Source organism: Semicossyphus pulcher, unplaced genomic scaffold (assembly GCF_022749685.1).
Source record: "Semicossyphus pulcher isolate SPU_LCO1_2020_fin unplaced genomic scaffold, fSemPul1.0.p SCAF_20, whole genome shotgun sequence".
Lineage (NCBI taxonomy): Eukaryota > Metazoa > Chordata > Actinopteri > Labriformes > Labridae > Semicossyphus > Semicossyphus pulcher.
Window position 1 is genome coordinate 20444358 of NW_027211694.1, and position 17554 is coordinate 20461911.

At 41.4% G+C, this 17554-nt stretch overlaps 1 protein-coding gene across 2 annotated transcripts; it reads left to right on the forward strand.

Annotated features, from left to right (window-relative positions):
• On the forward strand, positions 1-17551 carry csrp2 (cysteine and glycine-rich protein 2). Of its 2 annotated transcripts, none has more exons than XM_069670891.1 (6): positions 1-94; positions 3583-3705; positions 7513-7681; positions 10182-10311; positions 14087-14180; positions 17332-17551. In XM_069670891.1, the coding sequence occupies exons 2-6, from the start codon at positions 3594-3596 to the stop codon at positions 17406-17408; spliced, it is 582 nt and encodes a 193-aa protein (XP_069526992.1). In that variant the 5' UTR covers positions 1-94; positions 3583-3593; the 3' UTR covers positions 17409-17551. The 2 variants fall into 2 exon arrangements, with proteins under 2 accessions (XP_069526992.1, XP_069526993.1); XM_069670892.1 differs by having other exon boundaries at positions 10-84.
• Positions 17552-17554: the final 3 nt, after the last annotated feature.

A 17554-nucleotide genomic window follows, 5' to 3' on the forward strand; every position in this document is an offset into this window, starting at 1 on the left:
TCTGCTTCTGCGGAGACACCGGAGAGCTTTCTGGATACTCACCTTTCACACATTTTCACCATCTTTACCTGCTTTTTAAAAACTGTACGTCAAGGTAACTCTTTTTTAAATTCTATTACATTGTTTTGAACGTTACTGCTTTAAACTTAAGCCAGGTGTGCAGACAAGCAAAAGGCTTTATTACTAGAATTATTACCTTTAATATGTTGGTGTGTGTTAAACGCTTACGTAATTTAAAGGCAACTTTTACCAACTTAGCTTCAGGTTGTAAGTAAATCTTTTTACTGTTGTATTACCTTATTATTTCAGTGACGTTTGGATATAACCGTTGGAAAGACAGTTAAAACAGTCGACAGTTATCTAACGTTAATACTAAACTATGCTTTTGACAATTTGCATTATAGGTTTTTTTAATTAGATAAGTTAAATTAGATGAATTATTAGATAAATTAAAAAAAAGTCAAAAAGTAACTACCAAACTAACGTTAACGGTTAACGTTAACAAAGAAAATATGCTAGCTTAAATTAATATAAAGCGAAGGTGTCACAAATGTAACATCAGTGATAAGAGGGTAACGCTGTACTTGAGTAAAACTTTTTTTATGTAGCACCTTTTAAAAACAGAACACAAAGTGCTTTACATTATAGAAAGGGGAAAAAATATCGAGTTGAACACCAACAAGAAGAAACTTTTAAAAGCTTTAAAGCTACTGTGAGAGACTTTCTGTCTATGTTGATTTTGGCGCCCCATGTTGGACAACGCCGTACCTCTTATGTCTTTGCTGATTTTGTCCTGTACATGCTTGAGTGGTGGTTTTTAACTAAAAACTGTATCCTGCTTTGTTTAACAGTCATATGTATAACTCACTTAAAATGTATGCCCTGGAAAATGTAAACACAGGCAACGAGCAGCTAATCGCTTCGTCTGACACCAACCCCCCACCAGTGGTTTCAGGCATTAAAAAGTAACTATATAGAAATAGTCAATCTTTTTGCTGATGGTGTGTTTGCTTTCATAGGTCATATAGAGACATCAGAATACATTTCAGTCTGTTTCCTGCAAACGGCAGCCGATCACCTCTCACAGAAACCTTCACATTAAAGAGAAGCCAACTTTAAGACCTGTTTTTCACTTTTCTGTAAGAGCAAAAACCCTATATATGTAAAATGTCAAACAATGAAAAACATGACAAAATGTTATTTTTACCTCTTACATTCAGCTGAAAGAGTTGGTCAAGAAGCCAGGTCAAAGGTCACAGAGGTTACATTGTGTATTGACTGGAGTCTTATGAAACAAGTTCCAGGAAAAAAAAATGACTTGAAAAGATAGCCAGTAGTTAATCTAATGGTATTATTTAATTTCAGAGTTTCCACATTAAGAAGATCAATGAGTCACCCTTACTTCAAGAGTTTAACATTTAAAAAAAAACTTCTTTAGTCCTCCGTCAGTGGAACATTTTCGTGTCCAACGATGATGTCAAAGCTGCTTCAGATTCTCTTAATACTTAATGAAATTTGCTTGATTCAAACACACTGAATAACAGACAGATAATGGTCTCTATCTACGCTGAACTCTGTGTAACTTTAAATAGACTTGTGGTGGTCTACACAGGCAAACTTTCAAGTAATTGTTGGTCTGCACGCTTCGACGCCGACCTTCTCATCACACCCAACCCCCTGAGGGAAAATTTAAGGGTAAAGTCAGTGGTCTTTTGATCCCCTCTCATGCTCGGGCCTGTTCTGCAGTCTCTAATCCAGCTGGGAGGAGTTCTTACTGACTGACAAGATTAATAGTTCCTTTGCCCTGCTTTGTGTTTGTCCTTTCAATTAATATAGAATAACCTTTTAATGCAAGTCTCTTAAGTAGGGTATCACTGTCTAAAATGTTAAATTTGTCCCTTATGGAAACTCATTGACGCCTCCTTCGTCATAAATCTAAAGGGGAGTGAGTCTGTAATTACAGACAGATGCACATGTGAGTCAGGGAGTGTATGGATGCATCATGTGAGCTCTGTGTGGTAACAACAGTGTTTACAACACACGCTCCTCTTCTGCTGTTTGTTTTTGTGTATCCTGCAGCCACAACCCATCAGACAACAAAAGCCCTAAGGCAAGGCGCCTGAAACATTCCTGCGGGTATTAGTGCACCCTGTTGTTTATACCGACCTATTTTGCATTGTTATATTTTTTGTAGTCCTTATTTTTGGCTAGCAGTTGTGGCCTGGAGCAGTGGTTTTCAATTCAACTAGCAATATGTCAACCAGCAGTACATGTTCTCAAAGGAAGATGAAATTATACTTCGAATGCTCAGAAACTATTCCAGAAAAGTCGATGTCGCTTAGAGCACAGCGGTTACCCCTAGTAGAGCTCAGTAGGTGCTACAGTTATGACAAAAAAATAACTTTATATAAGAGGTGGTGTTTTAGTTTTTTGTAGCCTTGAATTGGCAATTTGACAGTCGCCATCTTGTTTTTTTTTTGGAGACACAACTGACCATCTTTGGCAGGAGAACATGGAGCTGGAGATTAGATAACGCTAGCACTAGCTTGTAAGCAAGATTCATCCGTAATTCATGTTTTCTGTGTTATCAATTGGGTTGCTAATTTTGGCTATTGAAAAACAGGCTTTACAGTAATAATCTTGAAGATCTTAGTTTCGTTCTCTTTGGCGGCACCTATGGCAATATAAGGTAATTGCAGGAGCACACTTTCCAGATGTCCAGACAGTGCTGCATGTGTGACGTCCACGGTTGGCTCCGGTTGTAACTCTTGATTTTCCTGGCTGACGGTCGCTTTCCTTTTCAGACTGTTTGCTTCATCTGAGCGTCGAGTTTGTTTCTTTTTCTTTGGAGTTGTATCTGTCATCATCGCTCTTTGTTTGTTCAGCCATAGTGGATTACAGTTTAGCTCCGCCTACCCTCTCAGGCAGACCAACCACTGCTGGCTGATGGAAAACGCGTCACTAACTGGGCACCGTTTGTCGTGCCAGACAGCCAGTCTGTAATACTGCAAATGCAAGGGCTTTCATCGGTGGACCATAGGCTCAATCACAATTGCGTTACCTCATTCAGCGATAGATAGTGAGTTAACAGACATATATTTAAATAATTTATGCAAGTTATTACTGTGAACAAAAAATTATAATAAACAAAAAATATCGGCCAACGCTTTTGAGTGCTTTTTGTACGACCATACACTTTTAATTTGCCTTTGTACCGACTTGTCAATCAAAAATAGCCATGCCATAAAGCATACCCTGCTCTATCTATTTTACACTTACGTGGGATAATAATTTACTCATGAACATCAGGCTGTGTTAAGAAGACTTGACATTCGCAATTGAGACTATAAGCTCATTAGGGAAAATGTTTATTAAGGTAATAAATCACGAGAAAAGTTAAGTGAGACTTTCATACAATTTGCAAATACTGTTTGTGTTTCTGAAAAACATTGTGGATAAGAAATGAAAAAGTAATTTGTTCCAAAGTTCAGATGAGAAACAGGTTAGAAAGTAAATAAGACAACAAAGTCACCCTCACGCACATTCTTCATCCTCTCATGTCACCTCTCTATCTCTTCTTAGATCCTTCAACAATGCCAAACTGGGGAGGAGGCAACAAGTGCACAGCGTGCCGTGGAACAGTCTACCACGCCGAGGAGGTGCAGTGTGATGGGAAGTTTTTCCACAAATGCTGTTTTCTCTGCAGTAAGTACAGCTGTAACACATTAGACCCTGGAAGAAGGTCGGACTTTAAGGGCTGCAGCAGTGTTTTACAATGTTTAAGCCAATTTCTATCACTCTTTAACTTTTTCTTCTTCTTGACATTTAAGAAGATAAAGGTGAAATCATTAGGTTTGTTTCAGGCAGTTAAGGTCAAACAGTGGCAATGAAGCTGCATTATGGGAAGTGTAGGATCCTGTGATTTTGGAGCTTTCGCCATTCTACAGAATAAAAGTCCAGATATATCAGCAGCTGCTTCTTCAATTTAGATTTTTTTTAACCTGCCTCTAGTGACTCTCCCAACTTTATTGAAGGGCACTACTCACTGCACTGTAGTATACCTTTGAAGTTGTGCTCTTGTCACATGGTAATGCACGAAGAGAAAGTCAAAAGCCCTTTTCACGCATGCACTCCTGACAAGTTCCAGAGCTGCCCTTTCACACGTGTCCCTCACAGCGAGAGCTTTCTCTGTCAGTGGCGGGGAGGTCTCATGAGGCAGGACATGACGTAAAAAGTACACTGCAGTCCCTGCAACTGCCGAACAAATTCGGAATCGGCCCTCACAGCCAGAAGCTCCGAAATCGCTTCATCTCCTCAATTTGCAGACATCTTTGCTGTCGTTTTGTAAACGATCCTTCTTCTTCAACCTTGGATGTTTTTAGTCATCCTGTTATGTGTCGCTCTTCTGGTTTCACACCGGTCGCATGATGTAAACGTCTTCACCCCGCCCACTCGCTGTCAAATGTTTCTGACAACTTGCAACATTTTCACTCAGAGGCTGGCAGGAAACAGTCTGCATAAAGTCGGGGTGGCAAATTCGGCCGATTGCATTCCCAGCCCAACCGGACTGTGTCGGGAAATTTTCATTAGTGCAGTCCATGTGTGAAAGGGGCTAAAGAAAGCTTTTAGAGTTGTGAATTGACTGCTAAAATGCACCTCGTTCACAAGCTTTGTCTCCAAACAAAATGAACCCTGGCAGACAAAAGTTAAGAGACATTGTGAGAAGAATAATATGAACTTATTAAACTGAAAAAGGCACACGAGAGAGGCAGAGTTTTCCCGTTTACACTTCAAGGAACACATTTGTTTTGCTTTGAAGAAATTCAAACACTTTAATAGCTGTTTCCCAGCCTTGCCAAAAGTCTTAAATTTGATTATGTGAACATAAAACCCGCCAAGAGCAGATATAACATCAAACAGCACGTATCATTTGTATTTCTAATCTAATAAAAGGCTGAATCTGTTTAGTGGACTCAGTTTAACCTCTCCACAGCTCATCAGAGGGAGCATGTGCTGACATTTCTCTCACTGGTGCATTATTGTCAGTTTGTTGGACGGGTGGGCGGCTTGTCCTGCTCTTGAACCATCCTTGAAATGTCAGTGAAGAAGATGTTCCAGGACAGACCTCGCACAGAGACCCAGATTATACAAACGCTTTCATTTAGCTGCTATCAAGAGGGACCAGTGCAATCCGAGCCACAACAGATGAGTTTATTTTTTCCAGCGGTTCCAATTCAAAGGCAGCTTTGTCTGAAACTCCTACTGAGGAGATGATGAGCCTCTGCCCTTTCCTCCAGTTTCCCAGTTTGACATTCAACACGTTTTATTTCTGTGTGATGGAAGGCAACTACACACTGATGGAAATGTCACACATACCCCAAAACGACTCTTTGTACACTCCCTTCTGCTTCATAACATTTATTTCCTTGCCTTTTCATGCATGACAATTAATGATCCAGCTGTATTTGACGGGAATGAAAACGCTTGTGATAAACCCCGAACATTTGCAACAATTGATTAAGGAAATTTAAGGAATTGGGGCAACTTTAATCGGCAAAAGAATCCTCTAAAATCCTCACACAGGCTTTCACTTTAAAGTCTGGGTGGGGAGACTACAGAGACATGAGTGGAGACATTTTTCCAGCCAGTTGTGTGAAACCTTAAACCCGTATCACACAGTCGCACAGTGCAGGCCACTGTGTGAAGAATTCAGCTAATCCCAGCAGCCAGTGCGCGGCCTTAATCCACTGTAATGCTTTTGTTGTGTCAAACAATGCATTCTTTATTTTGTACAAACCTGCCAAAAGGAGATTTCTCCAACAGATATTGATACTAATGGAGTTTAAATCCAGTGAACTCAGTTTAATTGTTTTTCTTTAAAGAAATGAGCACAAGTTCAGGTGTAAAAACTGACAGAAGATGTGAGAAGTTGGAAGTAGATAGTCAGTATAATTACTGCTTTGAAGCCTCGTGCTTTTTTCTTGAGCCACAAGTGACCAAATTTGGACAAGAAGGTGGAACTAGAGAGACTGAGAGATCAGCAACACAAGTTAGATCAGCTAACATTAGTGCTAGCATGGTTAGCACTATAGAGATATAAGATATTAATGGGGATGCTAATTGTGGCCAACAGCCAACTTCTTAAAGGGTCTTTTTATACAACTTGTCAATCACAAGGTAGCCATGCCTTAAAAGAGGGGTGCACTGATACTGATACCAGTATCGGGTATCGGGTGGTATCGGAGCTTAAGTACTTGCACTCGCACCCGAATACCACTTTATGGCTTGACGTTAGCCTTACACAAAAGTAAAATGTGTGACAGTGTCGTGTTTGTTTGTTAAGTAAAACAAAGTTGAGTCTTAAAATGTGAGCAACAGTTGCTGTCGCATCATTATGTCTATTTACTTTGTTACAGTCAGAAAGTGAGGATGAAAATGGAACATGTGTTTAAAGTCATTATGAGAACTATAATGATATTATTAAGTACTCATATCGGTACTTGGTATCGGCAAGTACCCAAATGTAAGTACTTGCACTTGGTCTGAAATAAAGTGGTATCGGTGCATCCCTACCTTAAAGAACAAAAACGTTAACTGAGGTAATAAATTAGGTGAGAAGAAAGGTAATTTCTCATCGACTTCTATACAATTGGACTTCAACCAGTGGAGTCCCCTCCTGCTAACAATTAGAAAGAATATAGCTTCAAGGCACTTCTGCATTGCCTTCAACAGTACATGTGCTGGGCTGCACGGTGGTGCAGTGGTTAGCGCTGTCAAGTTAGATAGTTCCTGGTTTGAATCCAGGTTCGGACATCGGAGGCCTTTCAGTGTGGAGCTTGCGTGTTCTCCCCGTGCATGCAGTCCAAAGACACACTCGTTAGGTTCATTGGTGATTTCCTGTAGATGTGAATGTGAGCATGAAAGCTCCTGTGACTGACTGGCGGTCAGTCCAGGGTGTAACCCCACCTCTCGCCCAATGACAGCTGGGATAGGGTTAGCAGTATAGATAGTGGATGGAGTTCATATGCTTGAAGTAATGACACTTCAACTGAGATGCAAACTACTGTCAATTCTTACACGTCAGTGAACACCTCAGACCTTTGAATGAACACAAAACTTATTCCACTCGTCACAAGTCCCATAACTTTCACTGCTCCAGCCTGACATCAGTTTGACTCTCGAAACCAGTTGTAATTTGTTGTTTTAAGACTTTCATTTCAACTCACCCTCCATTTTTTCCCAATTACACTTCAGCTGACAATTTATCTCCTTTTGGTGCTTTTAGTTTCCCATGCTCTTACTTTGACTTCATTCAACCCTTAGCTGCCTCTGCAACTCTGCAACCTCTGCAAGTATTTCAAATGTTTCACATGCAAATTCTCAGCGGAAAGCACCTTTAGATTAAGCTCTTTCTAGTTAATATAATACTTGTGCAGCATTGTCCTGTCTCTTTCTAAACCAAGAGTAATAGTATTGCACTTAATGTAACTCTTTGTCTCTTTGTGTCCTCAGTGGTCTGCAGGAAGGGCTTAGACAGCACCACGCTGGCTATTCATGACCAGGAGATCTACTGCAAGTCGTGCTACGGGAAGAAGTACGGCCCCAAAGGTTACGGCTACGGTCAGGGGGCGGGGACGCTGAACATGGACCGAGGGGAGCGGCTGGGAATCAAACATGAAGAGTGAGCCTTGTTGTGCATGCAATGCTGAATGTTTTATAATGTGTTTTTGAAGCTGAAAGATGATTGTATAAAATCTTAAGACACACAGGATAATCTTGATCATCGTCCAACATGCAGAGTTAACTGCTGAAGAATGCGGTTTGGTTTTTCAGAAGTCATGCTGCCAGTAACTACAGAATTACTTTAAATTGAGTCTGTTTTATCGATTAAGCACAATACACATGACTTATTGTAATGAATAAAAGATTGTTCATCAGACTTAATTGCACTATTTGTTTCAGAGGGGTTAAAGAGGTCAGTGGCTTCAGTGGTGCTTTGTGTGTGAGAGGATGTTTATCAGTTACGGCTCCTGACTCTGACGGAGCTATTGTCTCCAAACAGCATGCATTCATATCGTAAAAAGAAATTGTTCCAAAAACCATAAACCAGACGAAATATACTTAATATAGATTTATGATAGCTTATCTCAAATACAGATGAGGTCAAACTGCCTGGAAAAACAGGGTTTCTCTTCCCAGAACTGCGTGCTGCTGAATTTAAACATGAGTCAGGAGGAAATAAGCCCGGACGGGAATATTGGTAAACAGTCCATCTCTTTATAAAATACAGCTGGGCTGGTTTAGTGAACAATGTAGGTCCAATCAGAGAGAAGTCAAAGAAAGAGTGATTAAATGCATCTTCTCCAGTCCTCCAGATGGAATTGGACAGGGCTATCTGGAATCATAAATAGGTTGTTTTTTTCGCTACGTTATTACCAACGTTACAAAATCACAAGGCGTTCACCAGGAGCCGAATTACTGGCAAAGGTCTCCTCCTCTCCAAAACAACAAGCTCGCAGATAAACACCAGCACAAACACTGAGGAAAAGAGTTGCCCGTTCAACATCAGTGTTTCAGCAAGATGAGCTGCTGCCAGCTCGTTTCTAGGTGCTCAGCTTGTGTTTTAATTAGGATTCTTTCAGTGTTCATGGTTTTTACTGGGAGCCGAATTATCTGCACAGGTCTCCTCCTCTCCAAAACAAACAGATCCAATACTAAAAGCCGGTTAGAACATGAATAAAGCAGTTTGGTGGAAAAATGTTGTTTCTCCCATGCTCTTTGGTGGCTGAAGCAGAGCTGCCGCAAACTTTAACTTTAACATAAGCTGATGTTGAAGTCGAGCTGAAACAGCATTTCGAGAGTACCTAGCTTCCCTATCGTGACGTATGTCCGAGTGAAACAGGACGTGCAGGCGGGACATATCATTAGAGGGATTTGATTTGATCGTTGAGAAGTGGGCGTAGACAGACGTTCTCCTCAGCGCAGCAGCTAGCTAACTGACCGAGCGCTCTTGGTGCTCTGCGACTAAATGTTGCAGATTGATTGGTTGAAATTGTTTGGTGCTAGCTTACGTAAGCACGCGTGGAATTTAGTTTTACCGGAAGAAAAAATGATCTGATTTGATATAAGAATACGAAGAAATGGATTTTCTGTATTTTTTTTGCCCTATATTGTCAAATCGATGCACAATATGACCGGGGATGTGATCTAAAAGGATTAAAATTACATTTTTCATTTCACCTCGACTTGTTGAGGTGAAATGTTCCGATTGATCCGGTTGATTTTATAGTTAAAAACAATGTTGGTGTGACTTAAAACACTTAGAAAGTGCTTATGGGAAACTGTGATAAACGTGCATCTAAAGGTTACTTAAATATGAGACTCTTGCAGGCTATTAAAGGAGTTTTTTGTGGGGCTGAATAAAAAAAGGAACGAAAAGTCAAAGCTTCATACTGAACAGTCAAATCCATTCGACTGACAAAATTATAAGTCGGCTATAGCCCTTTTAATTACTTCCACTTCTGAGGCGTGACATTTGACTTCAACCTATATATACATAGACATATACAGGATGTGAAAACAGCATAAACAAACAGCTACACACAGACCCACACACCCTGAATGTTTACTCCTGCTCCGGCGTCAGGTGGTGACTGTTATGAAAGAGTTTATTATGTAACCAGCAGGAGCCCTCCTCTCTGTCCTCCGCCACAAAGGGCTCCATTCAGGGGCCACTGGGGCGGGCAGTCACCCTCCGATAAGCACCGCTCCAGGGCCCCCCAGGGTGGCCGGCTCACTTTCCCACTACTGGAGGAGGACGGAGGGAGAGACGGGAGAGGAGACGTTGTGCCAGAGTTATTTCTGGTCTATTGTCTTTTTTAGAAAGAGTTGCAATCATTAATAAAGTTGTTGTTATAATTAATGTTCAACTACATTATAACTAAGGTATTTATGACTGCAGAGGTCACTGTTTGGGGTCATACTGGGTTCACTGAGTACATGTTTTCACAAGAACAGAGGACGTGTAGGAGTGAGAACAATCTTTCAGAGGCTAGTTTCAACCTAAAATCAGATATTCAACTTGCTTTTTAAAGCATAAACTTGGATAAAATGGTTATATATTAGATACTGAATGATGCTGATTTAGTTTGTCATATGCTTCATGTTTCTTCCCCTTTTAGGACACACACTCACAAACCGACCACCAACCCCAACCCGTCCAAATTTGCCCAGAAGTTTGGAGGTTCGGAGAAATGTTCCCGCTGCGGAGACTCTGTCTACGCAGCTGAGAAGATCATGGGAGCAGGCAAGGTGAGATTCTTTTATCTAGCATCTTCTACTCTGTTTTCATCTGACATGAATCCTAATATAAAGATATTATATGAGTTTTATTTAGCAAAGAAGTTAACTCAAGGTCTCAAAGTTAAAGCAGGATGGCCCCTGTCAGTGTCCAATCATATTATCTGATCATTATTGATCAATGTATCTGCAGCTGTACTTTAATGTTGTAACTTTGTTGGTCAATGTGAAGCTAATTTTAACTACCGTAAAATCTGGAATAAAAGTCGCACTGGAATATAAGACGCGGTCTGCTCTTTGGGGTATCCCTGAGGGACAAAGGTTTTCTGTAGTGATGTGACATGATTGGTCTCAAGAGAGTGAATGGACTGCCATGAAATTAGGTTCAGATGTTCATGTTCCCCTTCAGAATGAATTATAATCACTTTGGAGAACCATGGACTTTTAATCCGACACCAAAATCAGGTCAAAATGTTTAACTGTGTTTGGTCACATTTGTTCATGAAGAAAGCTTCGGGTTAATCACTTCAGCCTCACTTTTTTTAGTGCTGAAAAATTGTAGCTTCCTAACATGATGAGTAACATTTAATAGCACAAAGACGTTCTGCATGTTGATATGATGGGCGGTGAGAGCGAACATGGAGGGGGGTGGTTCTGGGATGCCAGAGTTAACTGTTGAGCCTCCCCGAGGTGTTGTGGGACTCTCGCTGCCCATCCAACTACAAGTGTGGGTTGTGGGGGCAGTTAAAAGCCATGTGGTAGGGTAGGTTGTATCAGCGTTGTCAATACCTGGAGCTCACATAAAGAGAGCCTGGATCTGATGAAGCTGGCAATGCTGCTTGGGTTGCGGTGACAACTAAGGGCCATGTGGTGGGTTGATTATAAGTTCTTGGATGAGGGCACAGGTGGAGGGGTTTCTTCACTGAGCGCTTATCCTTATCATTAGGGCACAAGTATTAAATATATAAATATAAATATTAAATATAAATTGTCCTTGATCATGTTAGCAGTCTGACTGTAGCATTTAGCTGAAGTCATGTGGCCTCACAGATGTGCTAGCATGGTTTAGATTATTAGATTTATTGTTCAAGATTGATTTAAATCAACAGATTAGCCACATTGTTCTGATGAAGAGTATTAAATTAACTCATTTTGATTTCAGCATTACTTCTAATGATTCGCTGTTCATCTCCATCTCGAGGAGGGTTTAGCTGCACCAGAAACAAAACACACTTTGGATCCAATCTGCACTCTCAGGCTTTAAACTGAGACATCTGCCAAGACGTCAGCCAAGTGGAGCATTTAGCTTTCACGCTGTCGAGCCAAGTTGCAGAAATTATGACTCTTGGCTAAAGTGAGAATGCATTTGTTGTCATGACAACAGAGACGGAGAGAGCACAAATAGGCCGTGTTTGTAAATCTGGTCCTATAACAGATTTAAAGAATGTGCTCCTGCTGTTTGTGTTCACGCGAAAGACAAACTCCAGATGTTTCACATAATTAAAGCTGCACTGTGAGCTTAACAGGGTTATTACACCAACACAGATATTAGACACAGGTCCAATGCTGACTGATATAGCTGGATCAGGTATCACATTGGCGCTGACACTGGGCCAATCTATTAATTTCTTTTTGTATGCATTCTACGTCATGCCTCAGCAACGTGACAGGCGGCCATTTTGCTCGTAGGAGGAAAAGGGGGAGCTCAAGTCTCAGCTATCTGGAGGTGTTTCACACATGATGTGGCTAATGTTAGGAAAGAAGTTACTTCCTCTAGAGAAGATATTCAAGTATCTCAGGGTCTTGTTAACAAGTGAGGGAAAAATGGATCATGATTGGTGCGGTGTCAGCAGGCATGCATGTGTAATACTCTGGTGAACAGGGAGCTGAACATGGAGGCAAATCTTCCACTCAATCTAATCTTCAAACCCTCACCCGTGTTCTTGAGCTTTTGGGAGAGACCAAAAGCAACCGAAATCAGTGAAGGGAGAGGAGTCAAGACATTCAGAGGAAGCTTGGAGGTTTTCCAACTTGTAGAAGACCTCAAAGTAGACCCAGAACACATCGGAGGGATTACATATCTCATCTGGCCTGGGGTCTCCTCAGGTTCCCACAGGAGGAGCTTGAAAACATAACGGCTCGAGAGGTATATCTGGACTAACTTGCTGAGTCTGCTCTCACCGTGACCTGGCTCTAGATAAATGGATGAGCAATGTAGAGCTCTGTACAGTTTGAGCGTCAACAGCCCAAGCAGAAATCCAACCTGTAACCCTGGCACTGTCGGTTCCTTTAACTCCACAAGACCACAATCTACATCACAAACCACAGGAGTGAAACATGTATGTGTGATTGAACACACATGGTCCTAACAGTCCTGAACCACATGCAGGAGGTTTTGGTGTGGTCTCCTAATGAGAGAACCCAAATCCTGTTCCTCTGATTGAAGCCAGTCCGTGCAGTCTGGATGCTGGCGTCCTAACAGCTGGCTCTAATCGTGCGAAGCTGTCTGGACACTGCGGTTTCTTGCAGATGTTGTTGACACGCAGATTTACAGTAGATGAAGTCATGAGGCCTTCACTCTGGAGGAATAACGGCAGGATGTTTAGTTCTGACAGAGAGAACTGAACAATACTCAGAGAAGTGACTCACATTAAAACCTGTTGGCAGAGGAGCAAAGATTTGTGTAGTGATGAACTCTGTTTCCTTTAGAAAGAGGGAGTGGACCGATTCACGCATGAGGCGATTTACTGCAGGTGATGTCATCTGCTGTTAATGTGTTTCCTAATGGGAGGAAATCTGAAGCATAACCTGTAATTTACTGTTCAATAAAGACATCCTGAAATGGCCCGTTGGGAAGCGAGGGCTGCTTTGATTGGAGTTAATGAAGGAAATGATCACACGTTATAAGCTATTATCAGCTTTAAATAACTCTGGTCTAACACTGCACAAGCCTCACAATTAAAGGTGCATTGAGCAGAAAAGAATGAAGCCAGACTTAAAGGGGAGTTCCAATATGTTTAAACCTGGGTTCTATTTTTACATACATAGGGTCCAAATGACTAATAGGTACAAAACGTTTTCTTTAATTGCTTGCTGCTACGAGACAGACTGTAATGACTCCAGTGTAATCTCAGAGAGGTATTCTAAGTGTCTGACAACATTACAGAAATAGAGATAGACCTTTTTGTTGGGATAAAACCAGAAAAAGCCTTTACTTTGCCCTCTTTAGAGCCACCAGACTCCATTGACAGAAACACTGATTTTATCTAGCAGAACACAGGAGCAGCTGATCAACCCCTGCCTCGACCTGTTAGTTTGTTTGTGTTGTTGTCATGTGTTGGATCTTAGCAAACCCTTTACAACAACACAGTCACACAACGGCACAAAAAAATCAGTTGAGGCAGTAGAAGAGCAGCAACTCCTGCAAGGCAAAATGACTGATTTTGTCAATGGAGTCTGGTGGCTTTCAAGAGAGTGAAATAAAGGCTGTTTCGGCTTTAAATATAAGCATGTTGCCATAACGAAAAGATTGATTTCTGCATGGATCCTTTCTGTAACAGTTTTAATAACCTGTCAGTGTCAAAAACAAGTGTTTACATTTTGGGAATTTGCCCCCAAAGACCTCTGACCTCCTGCTGAAACAATCTCTGGGAGAAATTCCAAAACTTTTTGTACCTTTAAGTAATTTAGAGAAGAACATATGTTAAAATAGGGCCCAGGTCAGAGGACAGGCTTTAACAGCTGCTCATGTAGCTATAAAACTAAAATGATCTCTTTCTCCTTACAGCCGTGGCATAAGAACTGCTTCCGCTGTGCAAAATGCGGCAAGAGCCTGGAGTCGACCACTCAGACTGAGAAAGACGGAGAAATCTACTGCAAAGGTGAGACAACACTACATACTGTATGCATGTGGTGTTCGGTTACAGCACTACAACAGGATGTTTCTGCATGAACTTTAACTTCCTGATGGATTACTGTCATCACTAAGGTCTCACAGACTGCCAGGAATAACACAAAGTGCATTAGCCAACACACACATATTAGCAGAGCCAGAGTATATCCACCATGCATCACTCTTATAGCGACATGAGGAATCGCTCAGCAGCAACAAATGTTCTCACTTAAACACCCATTAATGAGTAATATATGTGTGGATTACTGTGAGCGCTGAGTTCTACAACAGAGCAGATTAAGCTGCAGTAGATGGACCCATTTATACAAGCCTCAACTCTACTTCTTGTTAGTTCTAGTTAGCGTATGTTAGGGAGCTAACATGCTAAGCTAAGAGGGAGTACATGTAAAATTACACCAAGCTGTAATCTTTGGGGATGAAAAAAACAAGATGGTGATGATTAAAAAATCTAACTTAAGGATTCAAAACGGTAGTTAAACCAATAAGGGACATGTTGGCTACATCCACTTCTACACAGCGTATCTATGCAGTACACCTGGTAAAGTGATAATCTCAAAGATTTTTATGTAAATAAATGTCTGTTAAGTCACTACCTATTGCAAAATGAGGTAACACAATGGTGATTGAGCCTACGGCCCACTGATGAAAGCCTTGGACTGGGTGTCTGTGGTGAATGTCGCGGAAATAATCACAAGCGGCGCCCAGTTAGTGACGCGTTTTCCATCAGCCAGCAGTGGTTGGTCTGCCAGAGAGGGTAGGCGGAGCTAAGCGGCTGCTTTTCCGCTCTCTGCAAGTGTTGCAAGTAAACAGTAATCTACTATGGCTGAACAAACAAAGAAAAGATGGATGACTACAGATACAACTTCAACAAGAAGTGAAAATCAAAAGAAAAAGAAACAAACTCGACAGCCAGGAAAATCAAGAGTTACAAACGGAGCCAACCGTGGACGTCACACATGCAGCACTGTCTGGATATCTGGGAAGTGTGCTCCCGCAATTACCGTTTATCACCATAGGTGCGCTAAATAGAACGAAACGTAGAACTTCAAGATTATCACTTTAAAGACTGACACGTTAGCATGCTGTTATTAGCATTTAGCTGAAGGCATTGCTGTGCGAAGGTTCAGCCTCACAGTCTCTTTGTCTAGTTATTGATCTGTTTCACTAATCATAAGAATGAGAGGACCATGAAGATCCAAACACATCAAATATTCCCAATACGACCAAAAAAAGGAACTATAAGAAGTCTCTGATTGAAGTGTTGAAATTCAAAAAAATTAAAATGATATTGACATCATCACAACCAGCAGACAAAGGAGGCGACACGTCACTTACAGTGTATTGACTGTGAAGCACTGTCAATGAACCTGTTAGATTTGCATTACATTTTCTTATGATTCAGTCAGATCAAATTAACAGCTGCTGGGGCGAGACGACTGTCTGTCCTGTGACATCACTGATGACACCTGCTCATAAAGAGGATGAGCCAGCGATTCACAATTTTTGATTTGTGAGTACAAAGCAGAGAGCAGCTGTCACAGTGAGGTCACTACTGGCAGCTGATACCATCATATCAGCACGAACAGAGCTGGTCTGACTGGCTCTTATGTAACAACCCACTGACACAAAACACACACACACACACACACACACACTGATGTACTCACTGTCAACAACGTAACAACGTAACAGCTGCTAACTGTCCACCAGACTGCAGGAACATCTTCAGCACAATAAGACAGGATGGTGTGATTAAGCAAAAGACACACACACACACACACACACGGACGTCCACAGATGGATGTTTGGTGAATGAGGAATGTTGCATCTCAGCTCTAAACCTGAACAGGACAGAATCTGCTGCTGCGATCAATCAGTAGGTTTATCTCAGATATCCTGTAGAGGAGATGTACTTACTGTCTGAGGAGAAGCTGGTCACTGTTTCTGGCAAGTTTCAAGGAGCGACGTAGACAGCAGACCTGAGATGTCAATTTTGCAAAAGAAAGAAAAAATAAATTTCCAGACTTAAAAAATAACAAGTCTGAAATTCTGCACCTCATTGTTTGACAACCTGAGCTGTGAGCTTATTTTGAACGTCACATGTCGATGTGAGATAAACAGAGAGCTGTGAAACTGGCTGCTGCATGTTCTGAGATCTCTGCGCACACACACACACACATAGGTGTTTTCTATTCTGGCAGGTCACTCAGGTTGAAGGGCGTCAAAGCTGTGCTGGAATTACATGCAACAGGAAAATGAGGGACATGTCGTCAGGCCTTTTTCACAGCAGACATTTGCCACTTGACAATTAACTTAAAGTGAAAACGGGGGTATATGCTTTGCTATACTGAGCAAAGCATATTAAGAATGTAATTCATGTTAAACATCTCTGTTACTATAATAAGCAGTAACGAGTTGTCGATGGAAATCTTAGTTAATGGCCTAGCAGTTGCATTCTAGTCATGCAGAATAAGGCAATAAATGGGCCGTATCTTTTAAATGGATATTCTCATGCTTTCATGTGTCTCAGATGTTAGGCTGTTTATTGTTCACAGTGAAAAAGTGAAAACTGCATCATTCCGTGTTTTTCCAGATAACATTTTTTAAAAGGTCGCCTCTGAAACGGGCCGTTCAGAACAGCCGCAGGTTTCTACGTAGAACCTTGCTTTCGCTGAAATCCACCAATCGTCATTCACCGTCACTCACCTCAGGCTGCCTTCTAACACGAGCTTGTAGTCAAGATTTGAACTTACCGTTCCGATGCCTCCTGCGCTCGTACAGACAAGGCCGAATAACCGATCCTAGAGCAGCCGTGTTTTCTACAGCTTTGGAGTGACGGTGCGGCCACTCCCCCGCGTGAGATCGCACACGTGGGGGAGGGGCTACGCGGCCACTCCAAATTATGTCAGCCAATCGTGGCGAAACAAACTTACCAATGCAATTCAAAAACACATTAGAATAATAGAAAATCAAATGTTTTATAACGACTAATGACGAGCCAATATGCTGCTAAAAAGAAATTTTGATTATGTGTTACTGATGTTTCTAAGGATTCAGTTTCAGAACAATAAAACCTGCAGCTTGTTGATGTTTCTTCTTTCCTCTCTCTCCCTCCGCAGCTTGTTACGCCAAGAACTTCGGGCCCAAAGGCTTCGGTTACGGCCAAGGAGCCGGCGCTCTGGTTCACGCTCAGTGATGATAAACTGGATCTCTGACAGACAGTCACACCTTCCTACAGTTTCTCTGTCCAACATCAACCTTCCATTCTATTGTGTTCTCTTTCTCAAATGACTTTATGTTGTAATAGGTGCTCATGATACAAATAAAAACATGAAACCACAT